The sequence below is a fragment of the Carettochelys insculpta genome, chromosome 11 (genome assembly GCF_033958435.1).
Source record: "Carettochelys insculpta isolate YL-2023 chromosome 11, ASM3395843v1, whole genome shotgun sequence".
NCBI lineage: Eukaryota > Metazoa > Chordata > Testudines > Carettochelyidae > Carettochelys > Carettochelys insculpta.
In genome coordinates this window covers 37,474,425-37,502,066 of record NC_134147.1, presented here as the reverse complement: position 1 = coordinate 37,502,066, position 27,642 = coordinate 37,474,425, and the positions used below count along the sequence as shown (strand labels likewise).

General features: G+C 42.3%; 1 protein-coding gene across 5 annotated transcripts in view; it reads left to right on the top strand.

Annotated features, from left to right (window-relative positions):
- CHL1 (cell adhesion molecule L1 like) overlaps positions 1–27,642 on the top strand; it is a 200,602-nt gene that overhangs the window by 160,857 nt on the left and 12,103 nt on the right. For 4 of the 5 annotated variants that reach the window (XM_075004833.1, XM_075004829.1, XM_075004832.1 and 1 more), the window contains 6 exons: positions 1,369–1,591; positions 6,225–6,340; positions 6,502–6,706; positions 7,264–7,386; positions 8,951–9,130; positions 22,121–22,252. In XM_075004833.1, coding sequence (XP_074860934.1) covers positions 1,369–1,591; positions 6,225–6,340; positions 6,502–6,706; positions 7,264–7,386; positions 8,951–9,130; positions 22,121–22,252 — 979 coding nt within the window. Of the gene's footprint in view, positions 1–1,368; positions 1,592–6,224; positions 6,341–6,501; positions 6,707–7,263; positions 7,387–8,950; positions 9,131–20,946; positions 21,109–22,120; positions 22,253–27,642 lie in introns of all 5 variants that reach the window. The other variant, XM_075004834.1, reaches the window with a different exon arrangement.

Below are 27,642 nucleotides of genomic sequence, written 5' to 3'. Positions count from 1 at the left end.
TCCTGGGTCGGTTGATTTTCTTTTTAAATGAAAGTAATCTGTGAAATTTTTAATCTCTTCCTAAAATTTCTGATATCTCAACTAACAACCTATCAGAACCTGAATAAGTGTTATAAAAATGTGGACGATTTTGTGCAGCACAAACCATTTTTTTCTAAAATGTGTACAGAAAAGCTCTACAGTTTACCAACCAGCCCAGCCAGATGCCATTTCTTATGTTCCTTCTTGCCTTAAATCATAAAGAGGTTCCTCAACCAAACAGTTTTTGATAAAAGAGAGAGAGCGGAGTGATTACCCAGTAAGACTCTAAGGCTGTGTCTACACAGTCTAAATGTAGTTGTGTGGACAGTGTGTGTGTGGGAATGTGGGAAGTGGTTTGTACATATTTAAGATCTTACAGGATAAACAAAATTTATGTGCCACATAAATATATGAGATGCTTTGTGTTTTACATGTAATGAAGATTACATATATTTTCTGAGGGGTAGCCGTGTTAGTCTGGATCTGTAACAGCAATGAAGGGTCCTGTGGCACCTTATAGACGAACAGAAAAGTTTTGAGCATGAGCTTTCGTGAGCACAGACTCACTTCGTCAGATGCATGAAGTGCATGAACAGCATGAAGGACCCTTCGTTGCTGTTACATATATTTTGCTAGCCGAAAATTAAGAAAACTTGCAGCATAACTAGTGAGTGCATTCTATACGTAGAAATATGTGCTTAATGATTAACTTGTTTAAAATCCATCTCTTTTTGTCTCATGTGGTTCTAAAACCATAACACTTTTCCTGCATCCATCTTTAAAGTACCATGATGGAGAAGGTGATATTTTCCCTCACAAAATACCGTGCACTGCTGCTTCAGAGTTATTCATCGCCTAAGCTGCCATTTTGGCTATGTCTACATGACAGCATGTTTTCAACAAAACCATGCTTTTGTCAATAAAACCTGCCAAGCACCTACATGCAAAAAGTGCTTTGTCAACAGACTGTCAACAAAACCCAGCACTTTGCCAGCAGCATTGTGCCTCTCTGCATTCAGGAATAATGCCTTTGTCGACAATTTCATGTTGACAAACATACTGTGTAGACATTCCAGAGGGGCCCTCTGTTGATAGACAGGGTTACCTGTTCACCAGGCAGCCCTGTTTCCTGGGCTTCTGGTTGGCCATTCTGTTGAGAGAGCAGCCAGGCAATCTGGCCACTCTCTGTTGACAGAGCAGATTGTGTGTGGACATGATCTATCAACAAAAGTTTTGCTGGAAGATATCTTCTGACAGCAACATCTGTCAACAGATCACTCTAGTGTAGACATAGCCTTTATGATTATAGCAAAAAAGACAGCCCAGTATTTTTTAACTTTTTTCCAGCCATTGAAACCTATGGAACAAAATGGACCAGGACTGGAGTACAAAGTTAGCTGGCGACAGCAGGGAGTGGAGACAGATTGGAATGAGGAAACCGTAAAAAAGCATTCCTTGACATTGAAGAATACTCCCACCTTTGTGCCTTATGATATCAAAGTCCAAGCTGTAAACAATTTGGGATCTGGTCCTGAACCAAATGTTACCACTGGATATTCAGGAGAGGACTGTACGTAATGGAAAACTTTTTGTAAAGAGATAAAGTGTAGATGATTCTTACATCACAATATAGGTGGATTACAAGTATTATTAGATCAAATTGCAATTAAAAATGCTTAAATGTCACTCACTGCTGGTGAGCATGTTGGAACACTAAAAGAAACAGTTTTTCATGTCAGTTCAATTACTGTGTATTTTAGCCATCGATGCTTCTTTTTCTAAACAGCCAGTTATGTTTGCATATACAAAAATGAGTACATAATTGTTAGCCTAAAATGTGCTCCTAATAGTATCTCCAAACCAACACGTTGAATGTTCAGCATTTTAATAGTCCCATTGAATTCAGAAGGTATTAGCTATATACTTAAAATTAAATAATGTGCTTTTGCACTTTGGTGGGCTGGGGCCTAACTCATTCACCTCGAACTACAAGGAGTAATATACTTTACATATAGATGTGCATATTCCATTTGTGGGCATTTTGGAATTAAAACAGAGCATACAGATCATGCAACTGTTGCATGAGAAAAAAAGAATGCAAAGTGTTTTAAAAAGAAGTGAGCTGTGTTTAAGGATCTCCCCGAGCATTGAGCAATTTATCAACACCAGAGTTTGTGTTTTCCAAATAATATCACAGTAGGCATCTCAGTATATTTTTATTCCATAAGGTGAGCATGTATTTGTCCGTGGTACTAACACATCTATCTTTCCTGTGTCATGCCAGAAAGAGAACACTTTCTCATGAAATGAGCCTCACAATCATCCCTTACAAACTGGATCTACTTGTACTGCTCCTAATATGTATAGTTCACAGGCACACCAATATTCCACTCAATATTATTGCTTTTCATAGAAACAACCCTTCAAATTGTGAGACATTCTGCCTCTGATTTTTAAAAGCATCCCAACCATCTATCTAATTTTTCAAGTGCTCATTTGAGCTGTGTCTACACGTGCACGCTACTTTGAAGTAGCGGCACTAACTTCGAAATAGCGCCCGTCGCGGCTACATGCGTCGGGCGCTATTTCGAAGTTAACTTCGACGTTAGGCGGCGAGACGTCGAAGTCGCTAACCTCATGAGGGGATCGGAATAGCGCCCTACTTCGACGTTCAACGTCGAAGTAGGGACTGTGAAGACGATCTGCGTCCCGCAACGTCGAAATTGCCAGGTCCTCCATGGCGGCCATCAGCTGGGGGGTTGAGAGATGCTCTCTCTCCAGCCCCTGCGGGGCTCTATGGTCACCGTGGGCAGCAGCCCTTAGCCCAGGGCTTCTGGCTGCTTCTGCGGCAGCTGGGGATCCATGCTGCAGGCACAGGGTCTGCAACCAGTTGTCAGCTCTGTGGATCTTGTGTTGTTTAGTGCAACTGTGTCTGGGAGGGGCCCTTTAAGGGAGCAGCTGGCTGTTGAGTCCGCCCTGTGACCCTGTCTGCAGCTGTGCCTGGCACCCTTATTTCGATGTGTGCTACTTTGGCGTGTAGACGTACCCTCGCAGCACCTATTTCGATGTGGTGCCGCGCAACGTCGAAGTTGAACATCAACGTTGCCAGCCTTGGAGGACGTGTAGACGTTATTCATCGAAATAGCCTATTTCGATGTTGGCTTCACGTGTAGACGTAGCCTTGGTCTTTCAAATAACTGAGGGTCTCTGTCATAACTGATGGACACTTCTCAAAAAGAGGCATCACGGATAACAATGTTCTTCCCACTTAACTGTGTCTTTCATCTTAAATGGCTGCCTGGATACAAGTATTCAGCACCCATATCACAAATATCTGTTCATAGATTTTAAGCCCCTAAGGAAATTGTTTGATGCAGTTTCCCACATAAGCATGTCTGATATTCATTTTTTTAATATCAATATCAACTCATCAAACAAACATTCTCACTGTATCTGCCAGTCTCTTGCACTACATCACTCTTTACTAATCATGTTCCTCCAGTGATCTCTAATGCAAAAGTGACAGCACTAGTATTTGGTCACAGCTGATGGAGTTAATACAAACATGCTTCTGGCTGCTGAAAGCTTATGGAAGTCCCTGGGATGTTACCTAGACTCTAGCACAATAGTCCTTGCAATTCATCCTGACACTATAGCATATATTTTCTCCCCTCTTTTTTTAATAGAATAAATGTACAAAAGACATTGGGAGGATTATACATTCCCCACATGCAATGATGAAAGCCAATTCTTTTCTTCAGAAGGCAATTCAGTTAAGCAACAGCATCAAAAAATCTTTTGGGGGATTTAGGGATTTAAATCAATGAGGGAGTAAACACTAGTGTAACCTCCTAGCATCAGGAGCCAAGATTTCCTGATACAAATGACAAGTGCCCATTGCATTAGTCATTCGCAGCAGGGGCTGAGGACTGCAGGCAAGGAAGGGTCAGAAGTGTCTACAAATTGTACATCTTGCAGATTTTGCAGATTAATTTTATTATGTAAAGTCAGGCAGTTTTCATCCCATGTCTGAAACCTTTGAGATGTTTTTCTAATGGCAAAATAGATGACAGCTTGAATTGCCTACACAAAGCCTTCAAGAGATTAGCCAACTGAGAACTGTTTATTTTAATTCTTATTAAAATGGACAAACAACCAAAATCCTTCTTCAGTCCTTCATGCTGTGCACTAGTCATTGCTTATAGGGTGTACTGCACTGAATTGTACTCCAGGTCTGTTCCTCTAGCCTCTCTACTGTGACACTCTCTTGACATGAATTTATTCTGTGCCTATGCCCAATAGGGGCTATAAAGACCATCATGAGCATCATCATAACATCTAAAAATGGTTCAGAAAGGAAACTCTTGTGGGCATTATAGAAAGCGATTAACCCTTTTTTCGGTTTTGTTTCCAGAGTCCACTGCATGACCTGTTCTAAGTAGCTGAATTATCAATGTGTGAAAAGTAGCTATTTTTCATTGCTGGTGATTATTGTCATATTTTATTTTCCTGATAGTTTGTTAATTTAACTCCTGATCCCTTAAACATGATTTGGAGTGTCAATGAGACTGGTCACAGTTGTAAACAACAAACAGTCCCTGCTCCCTGATTGTGAGGGGGAGGAGTTAAGGATGCCTTCCATCACTATAATAACACAGGAAAACATATTATCTGATAGATAGTGAAAGTTAAGTCAAAGGGGAGATTTCTTTGTGTATGAAATAACAACAGGTGGAACCATACTTGGGACCTCCGGAGCTTATTAGTACCTGATCCTCTATTGCTTGAGCAAAAGCCAGCTATCTCTAAGCTAAGGGTGTAGAGGAGACTCATTCTTTCTCCCCATAAGTGGTCTGAGGGTAGTGAACACACCTAGTAGGTGTGTGTATTAGATGTGTTCAGTTTCACTTCCAATGTGCTTTCTATGGACCTGATCCTGTACTGACTAATGTCAAATGAAAGTTGCCTTTTGGTATCAGTAGTGATGATTCTGGGTCTAGTCATTTCAGATGCTGGACTAATCTTGATATTCTGTGGTGACTAAAACCCTACTGTTTATCCAGTTGAATTAACTGTAAAAGAAAACTGCTCACAGAAAGAACTGTGGTTGCTTTTTTGAAAGAGGAGTTAATCATGTTTTTTTTTTCTCAACATCATGACATAAATGTGATGACTGCCATTTGGAACTTGTCTGGGGAAATCTCCAGACTTAAAAGCATGAGTCTGTACAACTTGAGCCAGACTGGGGAACTGGAAGACACTTGGATATTCTCCACAATTGCTTATCTTAGCTATAGTATATGGGATATGTGTAACTACACAGCATAGTGAAAGAAAGGCTACATCCACACTCACTGCACTGTGTAACTAGGTCCCCCCAATGGGAGCGAGGAGGGAGTCGGTTGTTCCAGGGCCATGGGAATCTGCAGAACCCCAGGAAGCATGCTCTGGATGGCACTGGTTGTGGGGGATGGTAATGAAGCCTGGCTGCCCTGGCCTCTGCCCCTTCCAGGGGCCTGGAGGTGACCCTCCCTTTTTCTGAGGGGCCAAGCAGTTCAGCTTGTCTGTGTGTAGCTATGCATAACAGCAAAAGCGCTGATGGGAGGAGGCAGTGTGGAAGGAATCCAGGGAGCTGCCAAAGACTTTTCCCACTTCCAGAAACTTTCACTATGGCAGGGAACGTTTCCAGCACTTCCTATGGCTAAAGGAACCTTTCTCTGTGGTGGGGAAAGGCTCAGACAGGGCAGCAGGGAGACTTTTGACCTACAGTGCTAAAAATAGCCATGTAGACACCAGAGGCATGGCTTTGATGTATGCCCATATAGGGCATACATCCCAGAGGTCAGAGGTGTAGGGCACTCTGCTCACCTGAGAGGTGCCTCACTGTCTGTACTGCTGCTTGTAACTGTAGTACCCAGAGGCACTGAGACCTCATCTGGTGTGAGTGAAGTCCTAGCTCTACAGCCTTGGCTTAGATCCAGCTGGCCTTTAGCTCATGTGATAGACTGCAGGGCTTTAGACCCTCTGCTCACAGGTTCTAACCCTGGGGCTGGCAACCCAGGTCTGTCAGTGTTACATAACCATGCTAACTAGGAATTCCAAATACAATAACTGTACTCTCCACACCTCTATGAGTGTAGAGCTAGTCTTTGAAAATAACTTCTAGACCCTATCCTTTGTATGTAACACCTCTATATTTACAGTTCCAGATGCTTCTCCTTCAAGTGTAATGGTGGAAGTGATGAATAGTACGCTAGTTAAAGCAATCTGGTCCAGCGTTCCAAGAGACCGAGTTCGTGGACACTTAAAAGGATATAAGGTTGTCTTCATTTATTCTTTAAATAATCAGATCTCTTTTCTATGCTGTGTTTGATGAATCCTGTCTAAGCTTAAAGCAACTATTGTGAGATGGAGGGAAATCAATGCAGTCTTTATCCCCATAGAACTTAATCTGTTACGGAATTGCCCTTCTCAATACAGGTCATTTGGTGGAAAACAAGGAGTTTGCTGGATGGAAAACAACATCACCCCAACAAACACTTCCTAACATTTACAGGAGACAGAAACTATGGAATGATTCCTGGTCTAGAGCCATTTAGTGAATTTCACTTAACTGTTTTGGCTTTCAATGCAAAAGGGGCAGGACCTGAAAGCTCTCCAATCATATTCCAAACACCAGAGGGAGGTAAGAAAACTAAAATATGGGGATGGAGGAAATTACACAAATGTAATTAAACAAGACCAATTAATTCTACTTTGAACTAGGTGTGACAATATTATTATGCTGGCATTAAAAGAGTCCAATAAAATTATCCAATAGAAATGTCCAAGATTATGCAGTAAATGGGAGTTAATAAGGCTGAGATCTCCCAAAAAGAGGTCAGCCAGAATCTTGCTGGATCACACCATAAACATTCAGTGCATGTTGATTGAGAATGGAGAACTGTACACATTATGTGCCATATATTGGGGGAGGGATAGCTCAGTGGTTTGCACATTGGCCTGCTAAACCCAGGGTTGTGAACTCAGTCCTTGAGGAGGCCATTTAGGGATTGGGACAAATAGATGTCAGGGGTGCTGCTTGGTCCTGCTAAGAGAGCAGGAGACTGGACTAGATAATCTCCCAAAGTCCTTTCCAGCTCTAGGAGCTGGGTACCTCCAATTATAACAACAGGAATGTGTGGAGACTGACATGCTAAGATCTACATTTCATGAAACTAAGCCATTTCCTATCCTTTTTAGTCCCTGAACAGCCACACTTTCTAAGAATATTATCCTTTGATAAGGATTCTGTCACTTTGCAATGGGGAATTCCCAGGAAACCAAATGGCTTTCTTACTGGCTACGTTGTGCAGTACCAGATAAGTAAGTACATGTTCTATTTTGATGTAGAATTTTAGAAAATACATCATATTTAAATTAAACATTATTTTAAATATCTTATTTAAAACATAGTAAGTGAAGACTAACCCTTATTAACTTTGTCACAATTTGTTTAGCACAGAAAAATGTTCCAGGATTACAGATGTTAGTTTAGCCTGCTGGGGGCAGGCCAATTCCATTTGCCAGAGAAAAACGTTTTCAGCATGTTCTCTTTCTGTTTAGATAAGCTCATAGTGCAATCATGGTACATTCAGAGACTCACAAACTAATGGAATGATGTAATAAATGTTTTCAAATTTACAGACTGTTAACCCAGTAGTTAAGCAGCATTGAGAAGATTTATAGCTGTTTTTAGAAATGCACCTGACTTTTCAAAGAAATAATTTGTGATGATAATGTGTGAGTCATGTCCATTGGCTTAGAATCTTTAAACATGCATACTTGGTACAGCTGGGCACATAACACAAGCTTTCTTGTGAATATTTATTCATATTATTTAATGCATTCATTTCAGCAAATGCTCTCCCCATTTGTAAAAACCTTATATTTAGAGTCAGGAAAATTATGGCTGAGTCATGCAATCAGATGGGTTCAAAGAGATGTAATCAGAATAGCAAGGAAATAAAAATATGTCTTTTGGGAGCCAAAAGATGCTAACGAGAGAACATATAAGGTCCTGGAGCAATTAAACTCAGAGAGGAAAGTTTGTTTATGTTGCATTATTGTTTATGAGGTACTAGTATAGCCAAACACTGAGAGTAGGTTTGGATGCTAATTTAGTGTACTCCATTGTGTATGGAGCGGGCATACAGCACATGATGCCAAAAGGACATGTTTCTTGAGAACTTTTCACTCACTCTTACTAAGGTGACTTCACTCTTAGATTTGCAATATTTTTATAGGGGAGTGCTTGGATGCTCCACCTAGGTACAAAATGGGAGTAAAATGAAAATCCAATAACAGTCTAAGTTAATGTGCATTAGGGTTCTCAACAAACATTTTGCATAGGCCTAAAAGTCTGTCCTGTCCCTTTTTTCAGTAATAAGGCCTCCAGAATCACAGAATCTTTTCAGTGCTCATAGTACCTAATCATATATTGATTGATTTAGACATGGTTAATCCTATCTGAAGACACACAAATATATCAGGGTAGTAAAATATACATTTATTTAAAGTATCATCCTTCCTACTAAATATAATAAGTTGCTTAAATTGCAGCAAGGAAGATTTAGATTGGACATTAGGAAAAATTTCCTAATTGTCAGGGTGGCTAGTTATTGAAATAAATTGTCTAGGGCGGTTATAGAATTTCAATCATTGGAGATAATTAAGAACAGGTTAGATAAATATCTTACAGGGATAATATAGGTGGTGCTTGGACCTACCAAAAGGGCAGGGGCTAGACTTGTTGACATCTTGAGTTCTGTTCTAGTTCTAGCATTATATGATTCTATAAACTGTATCTTTTCTGTCACTTCCTTGACATATTTGCATTTTGTAGCGTTTAGCTGCCATGCTTGATTGAACTTTATTATTTCTCTTTCAGTAAATGATACAAATGAGATTGGAGAACTGAATGAAGTTAATATTACAAACCCTTCGACTTTCAGCTACAGGTTTTCAAATCTGACCTCCAGCACCAAGTATAAATTCTACGTGAGGGCCTGTACTATAAAAGGCTGTGGGAAACCAACCACAGAAGAAGGATTAACAATAACAGAAGGGAGTAAGTTAACAGGGGGAATAATTTAATGATGAGGGATTGTAAGAATACTGGAAAATCCATTAAGAACATTCCAGTTTTGACATTTACCTCTGTCATTATAGGAAACTATTTGCTTTTAAAATTTGCTTTGCCTTTGTACAGTTAATAACCTTTTAATTGTAAGAGCCTGGATCATCTAAAATCGGATTAGTTATTCTGTGTCACTACACTGCCACTTCATCCAAACAATCAGTTAAAAACATAAGGACATAAGAATGGCCATACTGGGTCAGACCAAAGGTCCATCCAGCCCAGTATCCTGTCTGCCAACAGTGGCCAGTACCAGGTGTCTCAGAGGGAGTGAACTGAACAGGTAACAATCTCTCCCCTGCTATCCATCTCCAGCCTCTGACAGAGGCTAGAGACATCATTCCTTACCCATCCTGGGTAACAGCCATTAATAGACCTAACCTCTATGAATTTATCTAGACTCTTTTTTAAACCCAGTTATAGTCTAAGACTTCAACAGCCTCCTCCATCAAGGAGTTCCACAGGTTGATTGTGAGCTGCGTGAAGAGCTTCCTTTTATTTATTTTAAATCTCATCATCATCATCATCATCAATAACCATGGGCTCAGCGTCCGTTGGTGTCTGATGACTCTCTCACTATTTCCTTCCATCTTTCCCTGTCCAGTGCAGAGTGGCTTAGTTTCTATAGAATAGCTCCGCACCAATCTACTATATCATCTATCCATTCTCTGTGGGGTCTACCTCTCCTATTCGAACCGTCCATTATGCCAAATACCAGGGTCTAGATTTTTGTTCATCGTTCATTCTGCAGGTATGCCCAAATAGTTGTAGCTTCCGTTTTATAACCTTCTGCAGCAGGTTCTCTTTCAGCTGTATCATTCTATATAATTCCTCATTGGTGACCTTCTGCATCCATCGTCTTCTCAGAATCTTTTTATAACAACTCCTTTCAAATGCCAATATTCTTATTTTCAGATCTTTTGTTATCACCCATGTTTCACATCCGTACAACATGCTGCTGAATACACACATTTTCAAGACACTCAGCTTTGTTCTTAAGCTAATTGCTTTGCTTTTCCAGATCTCATCCATCACCTTCAAACTTGCTCTTGCTTTTGCTATTCTAGTCACTATTTCCTCCTTACAGTCTAGATCATAAGTTGTTACTTCCCAGATATGTGAACTTCTCTACATTTTCTAGTTCAAGCCCATCAACACTAATCTTCCTTCTGATTTTCTTACCTCCAAGTACCATTGTTTTTGTTTTATTGATGTTCATAATCAGTCCATACCTCTTCCCTTCTTTGTTTAACACCCGCACCATTTTTGCTAGCTTCTCCTCATCTTCCTCAATGATAACTATATCATCCATGAACCTCAAGTTGTTAACTCTTTTCCCGTGCACAGATACCCCTTCTACCTCTTCCTTGATCTTGTCCATTGCCCCTCCAGATGTGTGATGAAGATGATTGGCGATATTGGATTTCCTTTTCTCATACCTCTACTTGTGTTCAACCAACTTACCAACTCCCCGCATGTTCTCATCGCTGCCTCTACATTGTCATTGATATCCTTCAACCATATCAGTCTGCTATCCACTCCGTGTGACTCCAACGCCACCCAAGTCATTTTCTGATCTATACTGTTAAATGCCTTTTGAAAATTGACGAAGCAAGTGTATACATTCTTGTTCTTTCATCGAGCTTTTTTCCACTATCAGTCTTGGTGCCAATATCTGATGTATGGTACTTCTGTCTTTTCTGAACCCCACTTGTTTGTCTGCTATATGTTCTTCTATCTGCAATCTTAGTCTCTCAGTCATCATTAGCACCTTGCCTAGATGACTCATTAGGGCAATTGTTCTGTAGTCTGTGCACTCCAATGTCCTTCCTTTCTTGGGTATTTTCACTAGTACAGATCTTGTCCATTCCTTAGGTGCCTTCCCTTCTTTCCATGCTATATTACATAGTCGGTGTATTTCCTGAATCATGCTTTCTCCACCGTATTTGATCATCTTTCCCATGATCTTATCATTTCCAGGGCTCTTGTTCTTTAGCAGTTTCACTACTTTTTCTACTTCCTCCAAAATATCGGTCTTGATCTCGGTGCTCGGTGGAGATATCTCTTTCAGTTCTTCAATCAGTCTCTCTGAGACAGTCGGGTTCAACTCTGCTTTGTATAGGTTGGTGCAATATTTCATCCATCGATCTTCTCCCTGTTCATGAGCACTTCTTAAACCTGCTGCCCACTAATTTCATTTGGTGTCCCCTAGTTCTTACATTATGGGAACAAGGAAATATTTTTCCTTGTTCACTTTGTCCACAACACTGATAAATTTATATACCTCTATCATAGCTTCACAAAAAACAAGCTGTCCTGTAACACCTTAAAGACTAACTATTTCATTTATTAGGTAATGAGCTTTCATCATCAAATGAAGTGGGTCTTTCCCATGAAAGCTCACACTCTCTTGGACTTCAGAAACCCTCCAGTCATACTTATGGTCTGTACAAAATTATTTCCAGGAATCAGTCTACCCAGACCAGAGTACTGCATCTAAGTCTGGGCCCAGGATACCATTTCTAACAAATTCCACACCTAAACAGATTTCCTATTCATGAGATCGCTCAGGAAAGTTTGTATGATGCCAGAAGATACCAAGGTCAAAATATTCTGTTATTTTCCTTTTGTAGTTTACGTGGAGTCCCATGATCAAAACTTCTTGAATTATAATGATGGTTTCCCCAACCTAATATCTGATAGGTCAGGTTTCCTATCACAGGCCAGTGCTGATTGCATTTAAGCAAGCCCTAGGGTGGGCTGGGCTGTTCTGGCATGTTCTTCCCCCTAGGTAATGGTCTGTGCATTGGGACACAACTTCACTAAGTGGAAGACCTACACTGCCACAGTCGGACATCTGGAGTTCAGTTTAGTGCATCAGGTAGGACGTACTAAATCGAACTCAGAGGGCACCCCCATTAGTGCCAGTACTTCCGCTCCTCATGAGGAGTAAGGGAACTAAATGGGAGCATTTACTCCCATCAGCTTCCCTCAGTGGAGGCCATGCACTGTATATTCTGCAAACACACTGTATCATGAAGCCTTTTCAGTGCTATGAAGAATCTGGTGCTATTTTAATAAAGGACCTCCCTTTGCAGCATCCTTTCTGTTCTCCCTCTTTATTACATTAATAAGAGAAATGTGAATATTTTTGCTGGTCAATTATATTAATAATTAAATCAAAATCATAATTTTAGAAATGATATTAAATTGGATTAGTTTTGTCTTTGGCAAAACAATTAAAAATATTTTATTTATTTTAGATTCCAGAAAAAATGCAATGCTATTTTATTAGGCATATATTCTTGTATTCTTTGCTGAGATCATGAGTCCTACATTTGGTCACTTAGGATGTTGTTATTAATTTGCATAACCATGTGTAACATGCTAGGTTTTAAAAAGCTCTTTACTTGTAATACTGTCAGTAACATATGGCTAAGAAATATGATAAATAAGAATTTTGACATTTCATATTCCACATTTTTTTTCTTCTCTTTCAAAAGGTTTTGTTTCAACAGCAATAGCAGCAAGGGTTTCTGCTGAAAGTAAGAGTGGCAGATTGCACAACAAAGAAAACAGCATAATCTCTGAACTTTCAGGGGCCTATTCTTCTGTTACTTTTATGCCCTATGCCACATTTTTTCATGTAATTTAAGTAAGATCCACCCAATAACACCAATGTCCATCTGTAGATACGGCCCTGCAGGTTACACTGAAATCCTAGGGGAGTGTTGTGTAGTTACCTGAAGTCTAAATTGGTTCAGAGTTATTTTCATTAACTAGAATCTGTCTCCTTTGGCTGAGGAAACCACATACATTTCTTTTACTTTTTCTCTTCCTCTTTCTTTTTCTTTTTCTTTTCTTTCTTGACGTGAGGGAGGTGTGCAAAATTCAGAAGTTAATAAGCCTTGTAGTTATCTCAGTTAAATAAATTATATAAACTACTTATACACTAGCCCAAAACTTCAAAATGGCCGTGCAAATGGTCATTTTGAAGTTTATTAATGAAGTGCTGAAATACGTATGCAGCGCCTCATTAGATTGCCGGCAGCTGCAGCACTTCGAAATTGAAGCAGCTCGCTGCCACGCAACTTGTCCAGACAGGGCTCCTTTTCAAACAGACCCCGACAACTTCGAAATCCCCTTGTTTCTAACAGCAGATAGGAACAAGGGGATTTCGAAGTTGCCGGGGTCCTTTTGAAAAGGACCCCATCTGGACGAGCCGTGTGGCAGTGAGCCGCATGAATTTTGAAGTGCTGCACCTGCCGGCATTCTAATGAGGTGCTGAATGTGTATTTCAGTGCTTCATTAGTAAACTTGAAGTTTTGGGCTCGTGTAGATACGGCCATAGTCTCTCAAAAAAATGGAACATTTTCCCAAGTCAAAGTACAGCAATTAAAGTTATCCAGATTTAAAGTGTGATTCTCCTGTGGAATGAGATTCCATAAAATAACATTATATGCTCTGATTGGTTGGTGTTCAACTGTGCTCCATTACAAAAAACAAAAACAGAGACAAAAACAAAATTACCTCTTTATTTTAGGGCTTCCAGAGCTCCTATTACTCTAGTTTGTCCAACTGTCACAGGCTGCATTGTGGGGTTTGGAAAATGCACTACCTCAGAGAAGTACAACAGTCTAGGTAGATTGCGAATATAGATTCAATCATGTTTGGCTCCTGGCATATTAGATCTGACTTCATAATAGCTTTGTTAAAGCTGTATTATTATACCTGTTTGTTTTATGTTATATTTGAATTGATGCATGTTACTCTCTGTGGAGTAGATTGTGCTGTTTATTTCATTGTAAAGAGAGGCAGGTCTGAAGGCTCCCTCATATGACATTTCCATGGTGCATCACAGTACAGGTTGAAGAGGGAAATGAACAGGCTGGGCTAGGGGCAGGAAAACCTGCTGTGCTGAAGCATCTCCTTATCCCTTGAAGAGCTACAGCAGCTTTCTGAAGTCTTGGGGTGGAGAGAATTCTTAATTTGCCCAAAGCCCTGTTTCAGTCAGAAGATACCATGCCCACAGAGTTCCTTTGCAGACAAAAACCAAAAATTAATTTGTGTGTCTGCGTCAAATCTAGCACTATTAACCAATGATCTATCGGGAGTAGGCCCCAAATGTAATGTCCTGCATATCAAAATTTTGAAGGGTAAAGGGACTTGGAAGTAGTGCGGGCTACACGCATACCACCACTTAGAAGTTTGAAGCGTCAAAGTTGCTGGGGGGTGGGTGGGATTCGCCTAATGAAGTGCTGCGTATTCACCGCAGCACTTCATTAGTAATATCCCTTCTCCCTGACTAATATCCCTTCGAAGTTGGGGTCAAGTGTAGACAAGACCAGAAACTGCCATCTATTGAGTTGCACAGAAGAGTCATGTGGAACCAGAGAACTTTCCCTTTCCACAACAGCTCAGATTAAGGCCCTTTGTGATTAGAAAAAGATCACTCACAGTCACACATAAAAATAATCATTTTGATAATCAGTGTTATCAACTTCGCCCTCCCCCCAGAAAGTTGGAGGTTTGTGTTTTGTTATTTTCCTTTTGGTGGGGGGAGGTTATATGTATTTTAGGGATCATTTTGAGCAGAAAAATTTTAGTAATGTTGGAAATTATTAGCATTCTGTAACATTTGTATTATATTACAAAATAAATTGTAACAATTGAAGTTTCAACGTTATATTTTTTCAGCTAGATGTTAAAATGAATTGTAGATTAGCAAATTGTGATTTAAGATCAGCATGTTTTGCTCTGCTGTGATAACTGTGAACTCTGGTGTAAAATGTATAGATTTAGCTTTCGGCTTTTGGAGTATTTTATCTTTAAAGACAGAGTTAATTAAATATTGTGATTTTATCTCAGATCAAATTTAGTAGATTTATTTCAGTTCAACCCCATGAAAGCATGCATGTTGTCTTTGTTTCGAGAGACTATTCTTTTAAAGTTAGCTTCATTTCTTAAACTGTCACTGAGTTGACTAGGTCCTCCCAAAACTATTCACATAAAAAGTTGTTGCTATTTGTGCAATTAGCCCCACAAAACAGTATACATTACATTTATTATTGTTTTTTAGAAAGTCCTAAAAAGATTTAAACCCTCCTCTAGTATATTGACACCTCTCTCAAATATCTTTGTTGCCAAATTTCATGAGAGCCACCAGTGTTTTGTGGAATTGAGAAGATACAGAATTATGCATGTTGCAGTTATCACTGTACATACAAAAATCGAAGTGTTAATGAAAAATCCTTGCATATAAAACAGAAGTTATTGCTGAGAATACTAATCTTTGTGACATCTCTCAAGATCACGATAGCAGCTGATCATAACACGAGGTCTGATCCTACTCAATTCTCCTTTGCCGCAAGGCATTCTGAAGGACTAAAAATGCCATTTTCTTAACCATACAGAACAGCATCCTAATAAAATCATTCTGTGAACTACAACCAGCCTGATTGACAGGTCTCTACCACTACCCCATCATTTATGAAACTCCCCAGGAAGCCTCTTCTGCAGCAACATAGTTTCTGCCCTCTGAAGCCACACTGCTTATCTGCACATTTAACTGGGAGCAACTCTGCAAGCCCTGATAATACATAACGGCTTGTCCTCAGCTAAGATGCTAAGCATCAGCAAGTGAACCCTTTGTACAGTTTAGTAGGTGGGATGGGGTGATTACATTTAAGCCAGTAAAACTGCCCAAGGAGTCAAAGGGAAACAGAAGTGGTAATAAGACAACATGAGCTAGCCTCTCTTCTGCGCTGAATGCAAAAGTCCAACAATCCAAGAATCAAGGTAGATGGCCTGAGTGTTGAACTAAGCAGGTAATTTTCATCTAATGGATACTAAGGATGTGAGACTAATTGTGAATTACCTGCCAATCAGTATGAACTACCTTCTGGAACAGAAAACCCAGAAGGAAGACTATAATTATGATGCATATTTATAAGCTTTTAATAACCATTCAATGGAGGAAAACTAATGAAAGTATAGTTTAACTTTCCATTTATTCCCAAAAGATGTATTTAGACAGGTGCTGTTATAAATTAAATATATTACCTTTGATTGTAATTCAACTGCAAGATGGCCCATCATTTGTTTTTAATAAGTGAATTTTATAACAGATGTGCTAACATTAGAAGAACTGAAACTATAGTTTGGGGGAGGTTTTTCTTGGGAGTTTTTTCTCATTATTCCATTGGCTTCAATATAAAGGTGTGTTCTACTGTTCTTGTAAGTCTCTAAGCCCAACAGAAATACTGTAAAATTGCAGTTCAGTTTTCATGTCAACCCCATGATATGGCAGATAAGTAGTTGTGAGGAGATGAAAAATGCTAATGGTATGTGTTTATTATTAAAGTTTATTTTCCTGTATTGTAGATTAAAATCTAACTAACTGACTCCAGTTTTCTCAAGCTAATTTCTGCAATTTAATGACCTGTCAGTATATTGAGTGACCATTTCTTTATCTGTATGTCTTTGCTCCCTGACCTTCCAGGGTTCTATGACCAGGATTCTACAATATTTTCTTTTATTCCTTGTACCAAACCTCCTTTAATTGCCCATTAGTTGTTTTGTTTGTTTTTTGTTTTTGTTTGTTTGTTTGTCTGTTATGGGGCTTGAACAACAGTGTTTCTCAGCCAGGAGTACATGCACCTTTGGGTGTATATGGAGGTCTTCCAGGCGGCACATCAACTTATCTATATTTGCCTAGTTTTACACCAGGCTAAATTTTAAAAAACAAAGAAACAAAAAGAATCCAAAAAAAAAAAACCCTAGTAAAATCAGTACTGTCTAAAAGTTCCTACAGACAAGCCGTGTCTACACGTGCACGCTACTTCGAAGTAGCGGCACTAACTTTGAAATAGCGCCCGTCACGGCTACACGCACCGGGCGCTATTTCGAAGTTAACTTCGATGTTAGGCGGCGAGACGTCGAAGTCGCTAACCCCATGAGGGGATAGGAATAGTGCCCTACTTCGACTTTCAACGTCAAAGTAGGGACCGTGTAGTCGTTGCGCATCCCGCAACTTCGAAATAGCGGGGTCCGCCATGACGACCATCAGCTGAGGGGTTGAGAGACGCTCTCTCTCGAGCCCTTGCGGGGCTCTATGATCACCGTGGGCAGCAGCCCTTAGCCCAGGGCTTCTGGCTGCTGCTGCGGCAGCTGGGGATCCATGCTGCAGGCACAAGGTCTGCAACCAGTTGTCAGCTCTGTGTATTTTGTGTTGTTTAGTGCAACTGTGTCTGGGAGGGGCCCTTTAAGGGAGCAGCTCGCTGTTGAGTCCGCCCTGTGACCCTGTCTGCAGCTGTGCATGGCACCCTTATTTCGATGTGTGCTACTTTGGCATGTAGACGTTCCCTTGCAGCGCCTATTTCGATGTGGTGCCGCGCAACGTCGAAGTTGAACATCGACGTTGCCAGCCCTGGAGGACGTGTAGACGTTATTCATCGAAATAGCCTATTTCGATGTTGCTACATTGAAATAAGCTATTTCGATGTAGGCGTCACGTGTAGACGTAGCCACAGTGACTTGCTTCTACTGTTCCATTAGCCTTATGCTGAAGTGTAAGTACAATATTTCTATTCTAATGCATTTGACAAGATGGTAGAAAGTCATCAGTAGCAATCTTCTGTGATATTTTTGCATGTTTTTGTAAGTAAGCAGTTTTTAAATGAGGTGTAACTTGGTGGTATGCAAAACAAATCTGACTCGTGAAAGGGGTACAGCAATCTGGGAATGTTGAATGGCATTTTTTTAAAGACCTGAGGTTATTTTAGGACCATATTTTTCAACTGGTGGTCAGAGTACACTGAAGGGTGCATGAGAGAAATCCAGGGGTACTTATACATATTTTTTTTTTATAAAAGGGTTTTTTTTTAACAAAAAAAGTTGAGAAACACTGTTGTACAGCGTTTAGTTTTATAATGCAGACCAGATTTACATGGAATGAAATTGTGCCCACCCACAATCCACACTGGATTCTTATGTTATACATTAAGATACAGAAAATCCTTTATAAAGCATTACAATAGTAAATATCAAAGAAAGGCCCTGTAGAATCTGTGTTGTAAAACGTTGTTCCCGATCTCCCCAGCTCAATAACGCAAAACATCCAATCCCTGATCCCACAAAGCATTTCAGCACATTTATAGCTTTAAAGAAATTGACTTCAGTGGAACAACTCACATGTTGAAAGTTAAGGACAAGTTTAGGTACTTTGCTGGCTCAAGATCTCAGTGGGTAGAACTGCAAGATCAGACCTATGCTGTATACAAACTGTTGTATAGACTACCTTGTCTGTCTGACATCTGTAAATGTTTTATGGCTTTTACTGACCAACAGGATTAAAGTTTACATAGCAGAGTTTATTTCTTATTTTATGATTAGCTTTTTTTGAAACACATTGTTCTAACATCCTCATTTTATAAATAATTACAATTTACCTGTACTGTCTTGTTACTTAATTTGTAGTTTGATTAAAAAAAAGCTCACTTTTATGTAGGTCATTTTGTAAAATCACCACTAGATAGAGTGATGTACTGTGCTTCACCATCAGTATTATTGTAATTGCACATGTTCTGCCTATTTCCCAATGGTTTACTAATTTAAGTGCTTATTGTGATATATGTATACTTGCCTTGGAAATCTTACCATCTACAGATCCTTTAAGTACCTCTCTTCCATGCTTAATCTCTTTTTTCTTTGCCTCAGCTATCAACCATGGCCTAATCAAAGCTTTTTGTAACATTGCTTTATTGTCCATGTTATAAATGCAAAGTTATTGAGCAGTTCTTAAGCTATGCTGTAAAGTCCCTTTCTTTAGTTGAGGTTAGAATGTTGACCAGCTAAATGAAGCAACTGAACAGAAGTAAAGAGACTTAGGTTTTAATATTTTCTGCCAAACTTTGGTGTTTAACACTAGACCTGGCACTGTTCTTTCATGGCCTCATTTGAAAATATATTAGCTTCAGTGACCACCTTTCTGTATCAGAGGGGTAGCCGTGTTAGTCTGGATCTGCTAAAGCAATGAGGGGTCCTGTGGAACCTTATAGACTAACAGGAATATATGAAATCTGACGAGTGGGTCTTTGCCCACGAAAGCTTATGCTCATACATTTCTGTTAGTCTGTAAGGTGCCACAGGACCCCTCGTCACCATTCTGTAGACTGCAATGAACTTTGGATCAGGTCCATACTGAGGCTTCTGTTTTACATTCCTTGTGTAATATTAGCAAGCATTACTGTTTAAAATCCTGAAAGAGAAGAACAGTTATGACTCATTAGTATGATTTATACAGGTTAAACTTGTCTAATCCAGCATCCTGGGACCTGACTAGTGCCGAACGAGAGAATTTGTTGACTCACAGGAGGTCAGTTTTGTCTAGTAGCATTACCAACATTTGCACTGCTTACTGGGCTCTTAGAAGACATTTAGGCATAAATTAGAGCTAAATAGCAGCAGAGACTTGTGGCTGCACACAGACTTTATGGGACCATGAAAACCTTGGCCACACCCATGATAAGTGGACATCCAGCTAACTGAAATCATGCCAGACCACAGATGAGGCGGGTCTTTGCCCACAAAAGCTTATGCTCCAAAATATCTGTTTGTCTATAAGGTGCCACAGGACTTCTTGTTGTTCTCAAAGCTACAGATTAGCACAGCTACCTCTCTGATACTTGTGACCATGGATGTTGCTGGACTAGAGAGGTTCAACCTGTGCTATATTATGTCCAGGATACAAGTGAATCTTACTATCTGTGCTGCAGTGAAAAACAGTTGCTTCCTTTTGCAATTAGCATGATTTTTAATGGAAAGCATAAATAATAAAACATTCAGGATTCAGGTAAAACATTCTGTTCATGTTGGTGACAGTTTTGAAAGCAAAAGGAGAGCAAGACTGACTTTGCTGGAAAATTCAGGAAAAGATTATTCCAAATACTGTTCATATAAATAAAAATAATTTAGAAATTTTAAAGACTGTTTAGGGAAATCAATTTAAAAGAAAACATAAAGCTTACCTAAAAGAGAGTTTTGCTTATAGCTTCACAACAAATGTGAAATAAATGTGGACATGGACATTTATTGTCTAATGAAAATTAGAATATAAATCCCCAAGTAATTGTTTCTGCGACAGATGTAATTATCTGTTTCAAGATAGCATTGGCTTCAGGGTTCCCAGCCCTCCTGGTTTATCTTGGAATCTTCAGAAATTAAAGATTAATCTTTAGTAAACGATTATGGCATGTGATGAAACCTTCAGGGTTACGTCCAGCCAGAACAGGTAACCTTAACCTTAGTCTTATGCCATTTACTTCAATTTAATGGAAGAAGGATCAAGCCACAGACCGTGTAAATAAAGCAAAGCCATATTCAGTGGTTTTTTTAATTAATCCTTCATTAGTTAAAATCGACCTATAATCCTGTATGTCATTCCATACATATTTGCATTCATCCTACACATTTAAAAATATTTGTTCTTACATCTTAGGATAATTTCAGTTTGATATTTCTCTTTGATATTCTGAAGAATAAAATCAAACATGGAAAATGTTTTTCTACTTTATTGCTTGTATACCTTAAAAATTTAGACATGCTATACAGAGACAAAAAAACAAACAAACAAAAAAACCCTCCATGTATGGTATATTTTAATCACTTGTTTGTAACTGTGCATTTCAAAGTCCAGCTATTCAATGAATAGAATTAATCAATGTGATTTGACTATGTACATTTCATAGGTAAAGGGATCGGGAAGATTTCAGAAGCAGTAAATCCCACCCAAAAGTTTCACCCCATTGAGGCACTTGAGCCTGGAACTGAATATACAGTTCGTCTAGTGACTAAGAATTGGGTTGATAACAATAGCATTTTTGAAGATGTAATTGAGACGAGGGAGAGAGGTGAGAAACAAAACCCTTTAGGGTGATAACTCCATTGTGATAAAACAAGATTTATTTTTAACTTTTCAAGGAATAATGACTTTACATGTTATGTTGTGCAATGAAAGTGTAACACTTAACTACTGAAATATTTGCCTCTTCTTGCTATTTACTTCAATAGGAGCAGAAATGAGTCCATACCTATTTCAATTCAGCCTTGTATTTGATTTTCTCAAGGGTAAATAATGACATGTAAATATTTCCCATACATATTATTTACAGGTTTTGCTACTGTGCCATTTTAATTGGGTAGGTGTTATTTCAGGTAGTCTGTGTGGCTAGCTGAGCAGTTTGCATGTATCCTAAACACTTTTAACTCTATTTCTGTTGCAAAACTGCTTGCATGAGAGGCTATTGATTTTCTGTCCAACTTTCCTATTTGGCATTAATCTTCTGAATCAAATACTCCTTTGGAATTACTTACATCTATTGTATTACAGACACTTATTTCCCTTAAATGTGAACATTAGTTCTTGTACCTAGTGTTTCTGATTGTTTATTTTTTTTTCTTACATTGAAAATGCTAGGCTGAAATCATAGGTGATGCGTAGGAGTGCATGGGGGGGAGCTGCATGCACTCTCTGCATCACCCCTGACAAACTCACCATGAGAACCATGCCGCTTCTGAGTACAGTGGCAACACTTCCATTGGAAGAGATGGGCAGGGGCAGAGCAGTGGTTGGGAGAGGGAGAGGCATGGGTGGAGAAGGGACAGGAGCAGAGGGACATGGATGAGGAAGGGATAGGGGCATAGGTAGGCAAGGGGTGGGGCATGAGAGGAGCAGGGATGGGAGGAAGCAGGGTGGGGTACAGTCCCCATAGTAGTTGCTTCTGACTGTAATCGTTAAAGCAGTAAATAGCGATAGTTTGGTGCACTTCAGGTTTATTTCAGAAAATGTTAAATCCTCTTTTTATTCTCAGGATATTCTGTTTTCCTCTTCTTAAATGTTTTTACTTCTCTCCTTTTACAAAGCTTATGCAGGCATTTATGAGGGAATTTCCACGCAAGGCTGGTTTATTGGACTGATGTGTGCCATCGCTTTACTTACCTTATTGCTGCTAACTACGTGCTTTGTCAGAAGGAATAAAGGAGGAAAATACTCAGGTAAATGATTCTGTAATCCTTTTTGAGATATTTATAGAATATCTGTCATTCTTCCTACAAATAATTTCGTAGTCAAATGGAAACGCCTCAATATTTTGCCTTAAGTTGCTGAAAGCTAAACGTGTACCAACTGAAATAAATGTTTGAATTTCTGGCTTTTCGTAAGTACAACACTAATTGAACTTAAATAAGCATTAGCAAATCTATGCTAAATTAATGAGAATCTGTGCTTCATTTGTAAGAGGCTCCACTCACCTCAGAGGAGGCGGTGCTAAGGCACGTTTCCAATCCCAGTCTGCTCCATAAATCTGCCTCCTGATGACTCCCTCATGGCATGGTGTCTTCTGGGAGCAGAACCACCATGTGGACAGGCTGTATCACACAGCACCGTGGAGATTCTGAAGAGTGTAGCAGCACACTAGGGTAGCCAACGTTCTATGTGAACAAAACTGAAGACACTTGCCCCACCACCTGCCCATCTTTTCCCCAAGGCCTTGCCCCTTACTGAGGGAGGGTTACAATCCAGTCCTATATGTTGTTTTACAGTAGTTGTGTTAATATATATTTTATACAAAGACAGGAGACCGTGCTAAAGAATCCAGCTGCAGGAATGTACGACTAACTTGTACACACAGGACCGGAATTTTATTAAGATACTTCAGGTGCCTAATTCCCAATAATGTCAGTAGTGGTTTGGGACCAAAATTCCTTAAAAGTGCTTGTCCCTATTTATTAGATCTGCACGTTTGTTAGACTCAAATCCTCTAATTAGCCTTTTTCCCCCATGCAGTTACTTATTTTATATACCCAGTTATGATAATTGTGTGCCTCTGATAGGTTTTTTCCCCAAATCTAGCAACAATTCTATTAGCAAGGATAAAATAATAGTGACCATAATAATATATCATGCTGTAGTGTAAGGGTGAGCAAAGTGAAGGGCGGTCCATCTTGGGGGAGGCATGCAATTTTGGAAGGGAGGGGCAGCACAATTCTTGGTGGGTGTCAGACTCATCCATCCTATTAAAATGTTAAAATATGTTACTGTTTTTATGTCTGTGTATTCACATTTATATGCTGATTAATAGTTGTTACATTCTACAGACTCATTTTCTTACATATGCCAAAAGGTTTTGTTTTTGTTTTTGTTTTTTTCCCCATACAAGCATACCCGAAATTTCTGTCAGTTTGGATTGCATTAGGCAGGTGGGGAGCCCTGCAAATTGTGAGATTAAAAGTGATGCCTGATGTAAAAAGTTGCTCACCCCCTGTTGTAATGCATGTTGGTTATTATCTGAAATCAGAACGAAATTTCCCACAGGGTATAGTAGTACTCAAGCAGGTTTGTAAAATTAAAAAAAAAAAAAAAAAAAAAAAAACCTAAAAAAGAAAGTTATGGATTTTACACCTTCCTTTGAAACATCCTGCATTTCCCATTGATAGAGACAGAATGCTTGATTAGATGCACCTTTATCAATTTTATCCAGCATGGCAATTTGTAAATTCACATTCTAGCTACATAGTACCGTAATGACACATAGGCTGTGGCCACACTAGGGAGTGATGTCAAAAGAGGTTATCCCTATTCATCACTTGGAAATCAGCCATTTCGAAATGAGCACTATGGAAGTGACTACACACAAAACACAGATCGAACATCGAAAAGATGCCCCGTCATTTTGAAATGGAGCGGCTACACAGCCACAGCTTCATTTCAAAATAAGGGAGCAGGAAATGGCGAGGGCAGGGTTGAACGGCCGACAAGCTCTTCCTGGAGCATGGGCCAGCTGACCCCTTAAAGGGCCTCTCTCAAACACATCCACTGTGCACATGCTGAGGACCATGGCTGCTTGTGACCTCCAGTGCAGCACTCGACAGAGCCTTGGTTAGCCACCACACCACTGCCTGCCATGGATCTGCAGCACTTCACAGATGGGGATACGCAGGCCATCATGGTCAGCCTCTTGCAGGCTCCCCCCATGGTGCATCCAGAGTAGTACCCCCTGTTCCAGCCCTGCCGTCACCTCTGGCAGTACCCCAGCAGCACAGAATGGTGGGACGACGTTGTCCTCAGAGAGTGGGACGATGACCAGTGGCTCTGCAACTTCCAGATGACTCGGGCCACGTTCATGGAGCTGTGCCATTGGCTGGCACCAGCACTTTGCCACCAGGACACTTGCATGCAGCCCGCGCTCCCCCTGCAGAAACTACTAACCATCGCCCTGTGGAAGCTGACCACCTCAGACAGCAACCGCTCAGTCAGCCACCAGTTTGGTGTGGGGAAGGCCACTATTGGGGTTGTCCTCCTTGAGGTAAGGCACCTGGGGCCACACACCCATGGCAGAGTCCTGGGGAGGGGTTCCTAAGGATTGGAGCCCCAGGGACTGGGGCCACGAGGAGGGGGAGTTCCCCCATGTGCTACCACACACCAATGGATGCCTGTGCCCTCTACCCCTACAGGTTGTTGCCGCCATCAACAGGATCGTCCTGTGCCGCCTGATCCGCCTTGGAGATGTGGATGCTACCATGGCTGGCTTCCAACATCTGGGATTCCCCAGCTGCATTGGTGCATTGGACAGCACCCACATCACCATCCAGGCCCCACCACACAGCCAGGGATGGTACATCAATTGAAAGGGCTACCACTCTGTCGTCCTCCAGGCCTTCGTGGATGCCTGAGGACGTTTCATGGACATCTGTGTGGGCTGGCCGGGCAGGGCCCATGATGCCTGCATCCTGCGGAACTCGTGGCTTGGCTGCGGGATATCAGAGGGCACCTACATCCCCCCATGGGAGTTGCCAGTGAGGGACATGACCATGCCCCCGTGCATCATTGCCAATGCTTCCTACCCACTCCAGGCCTGGCTATTGCACCCCTACATGGGACAAACTAATGAGAGCCAGGACCTCTTCAATGCCTGCCTCAACCAGGCCAGGAACACTGTGGAGCAGGCATTCGGCCATCTGAAGGCGTGTTTCAGGTGCCTCCTGATGCACCTGGAGGTAGGCCTGACCAGCATGCCCACAGTCATGGGTGCCTGCTGTGCACCCCACAACCTCGTGGAGAGCAAGCAGGAGCTCTTTGTGGCACACTGGGCAGCCAAGGCCGTGCTGCACTATGAGCAGCCAGGTGCGGTCCCGTGTTGCCAGATGCACCAGGATGGGGTGTGCGTGCAGGAGGCCTTTGCCCGGGGGCCCCCATGACCTGTCCCGGCTCACTCCACGCAACTCCGTGCCCCCATTCTCACCCCTGCCCCCAGAACCCCCGTTGCCATCCCCACCCGAGGCAGGACACATATCACTGTTAAATATATTCAGCTGCTATTTTTTGAAAACAAAGAACGTGAGTGTTTACATGGGGGGATGAACTATTTATATGTGGAGGCAGGGGTCTCAATCCTCTGTTGGAGTGGCTGGTTGGGAGCCACAACAGCTCCTGGAGCCACAATCGCCCTGGGTCCGGGGACCACGGTGGGGCCGGGATGGGGCAGGTGGTTTGGGGAGGTAGGGCTGGACCGGGATATATAGGGACTCAGATGCATGGGGAGGAGAGAGGGAGCCACAGATGGGCAGGGTTCGCCCAGCCACAGCTAGCGTGCCAGCTCCTGCCTCTTGGCGGTGTCATGTCAGCCGGGAGCAGACCTGCAAGGGCGGGTTGGGGGGAAGAGAAGGGGCATGGCGGGGCTGGGGAAGAGGGGGGAGCTGAGGTAGAGGGGGGTGGCGGGGACAAGGGGGAGGCTGGGGTGGAGGGGGGACCTTGACAGAGGAGGGGACTGGGGAGGGAGAGGGGAATGGGGCAGTGGGGGCTGCTGTGGGAAAGGCCATCCACGGGGCGGGCGGTTGGGCCAGGTGGTTGGCGCTGGCCTGGGTCAGGGTGTCAAAATACCCAGCCACCAGGTCCCGGACCGCCCACTCCATGGAGAGCCATTCCTGCTGCAAGCGGTTCTGCTGCCGCCATGCAGATGTTTGGGCTGCCGCCAGATCATCTGCCCAGCTGCGGTGGCGGCTCCTCCCACCATGGCACCTGGTCTGGGGAGGCATCGTCCCCTCACCCTCCTCTGCTGCTGTGGGGCTCCCGGGCACATCCAGGGGGCTGGAGTGGCTGGCAGACATCGAGGCTGTGAAGACATAAAGGGAGATGGTGGTGCCCCATCAGTCATGAGCCCAGGTACCATGGGCCAGCAGCCTTGTCCCCACTGCCATCCCACTCTGCTTGTGGTGAGGGGCTCTGGGATGGCCCATCTTCTGTGAGGTCCATCAACACAGGGCTGTTGGAGTGGCCACCCCAGCCTTCCCAGGCTTCTGGCCCTCAGGGCAGCCCATAGCCCCAAGTGGGCCCTGCCCCCAGCAGCGATGTCGGCCATCCTGGGTTTCCAGCCTGTGGCCATGTGCCCAGGCCCGTGCCACCTGTGTTGGGGACTGCCCCCCCCCGCATGACCAGGGGACCCCATGCCTGGTCCTACCTGGGGGTTCCTTGGGTGGTTCAGGGGAGGCCTGGGTGGAGGTAGCCTGGCTAGGGCCCTCGGAGGGCTCAGCCATGCACAGCAGTCCCTCACCCCTGCTGTCACTGTCCCCAGTGCCAGCAGGTACTTCGGGGCCTGCAGTGGGGGGCCATCAAGGGTCCTGGCTGGGGCTCCTCGCCCTGCCCCTCCAGCTGCACTGTGTCCAGCGTCTCCTTGGGTGGTGCAGCCTGTCTGGGTCCCAGCAGCTTGTGGAGCTCCCTGAAGTATCAGCAGGTGGCTGGCGCTGCACCTGACTGCTGGGCTGAGTCCCTTGCGTGGGCATATCCCTGCCACAGCTCCTTCACTTTGGAGCTGACCTGGTTTGGGGTTTGGAGGGAGTGGCCCCTTGCAGCAAGATTGCTGGTGAGGCAGATGAAGGTGTCCACATTTCTCTTCCACCCCTCCATCCTGAGCAGGATGTCTTCTCCCCCCGCAACCCGACAACCAGCAGGTCCCAGACTTCAACTTCCAGTCAGAGGGCCCCCCTCTTCTTTGGGGGCTGCCCAGGGCCCTGGGAGCCCTGCCGCCCGGACCCTTATCTCCATGGGGATCCTGGGACTCTTGGCTGCTAGTCATCCATCCGGCCATAGAGGAGTGTCACTTTCTGGGGGTGCTAAAGAATGTCGTCTGGCCACTTCGTGCTCCTGCGTCTGCCAGCACACTCTCAGCTTCCGGCACAGGGTTTCTGCGTCCCTGCAGCTTTAAGGCACCCATAGCTGACAGCCATAGAGCTCTGGCTGGTGGTGGGAGGGCTGGCTCTGTAGAGGACTTTTCATATAGAAATGGCAGCCAGGGAATGGCTGTACACATTTCATTTTGAAATTAACATGGAAAGGAGGCATTATTCCCAACACAGGAGTGGAATAACGATTTTGAAATGAACACCTTTTA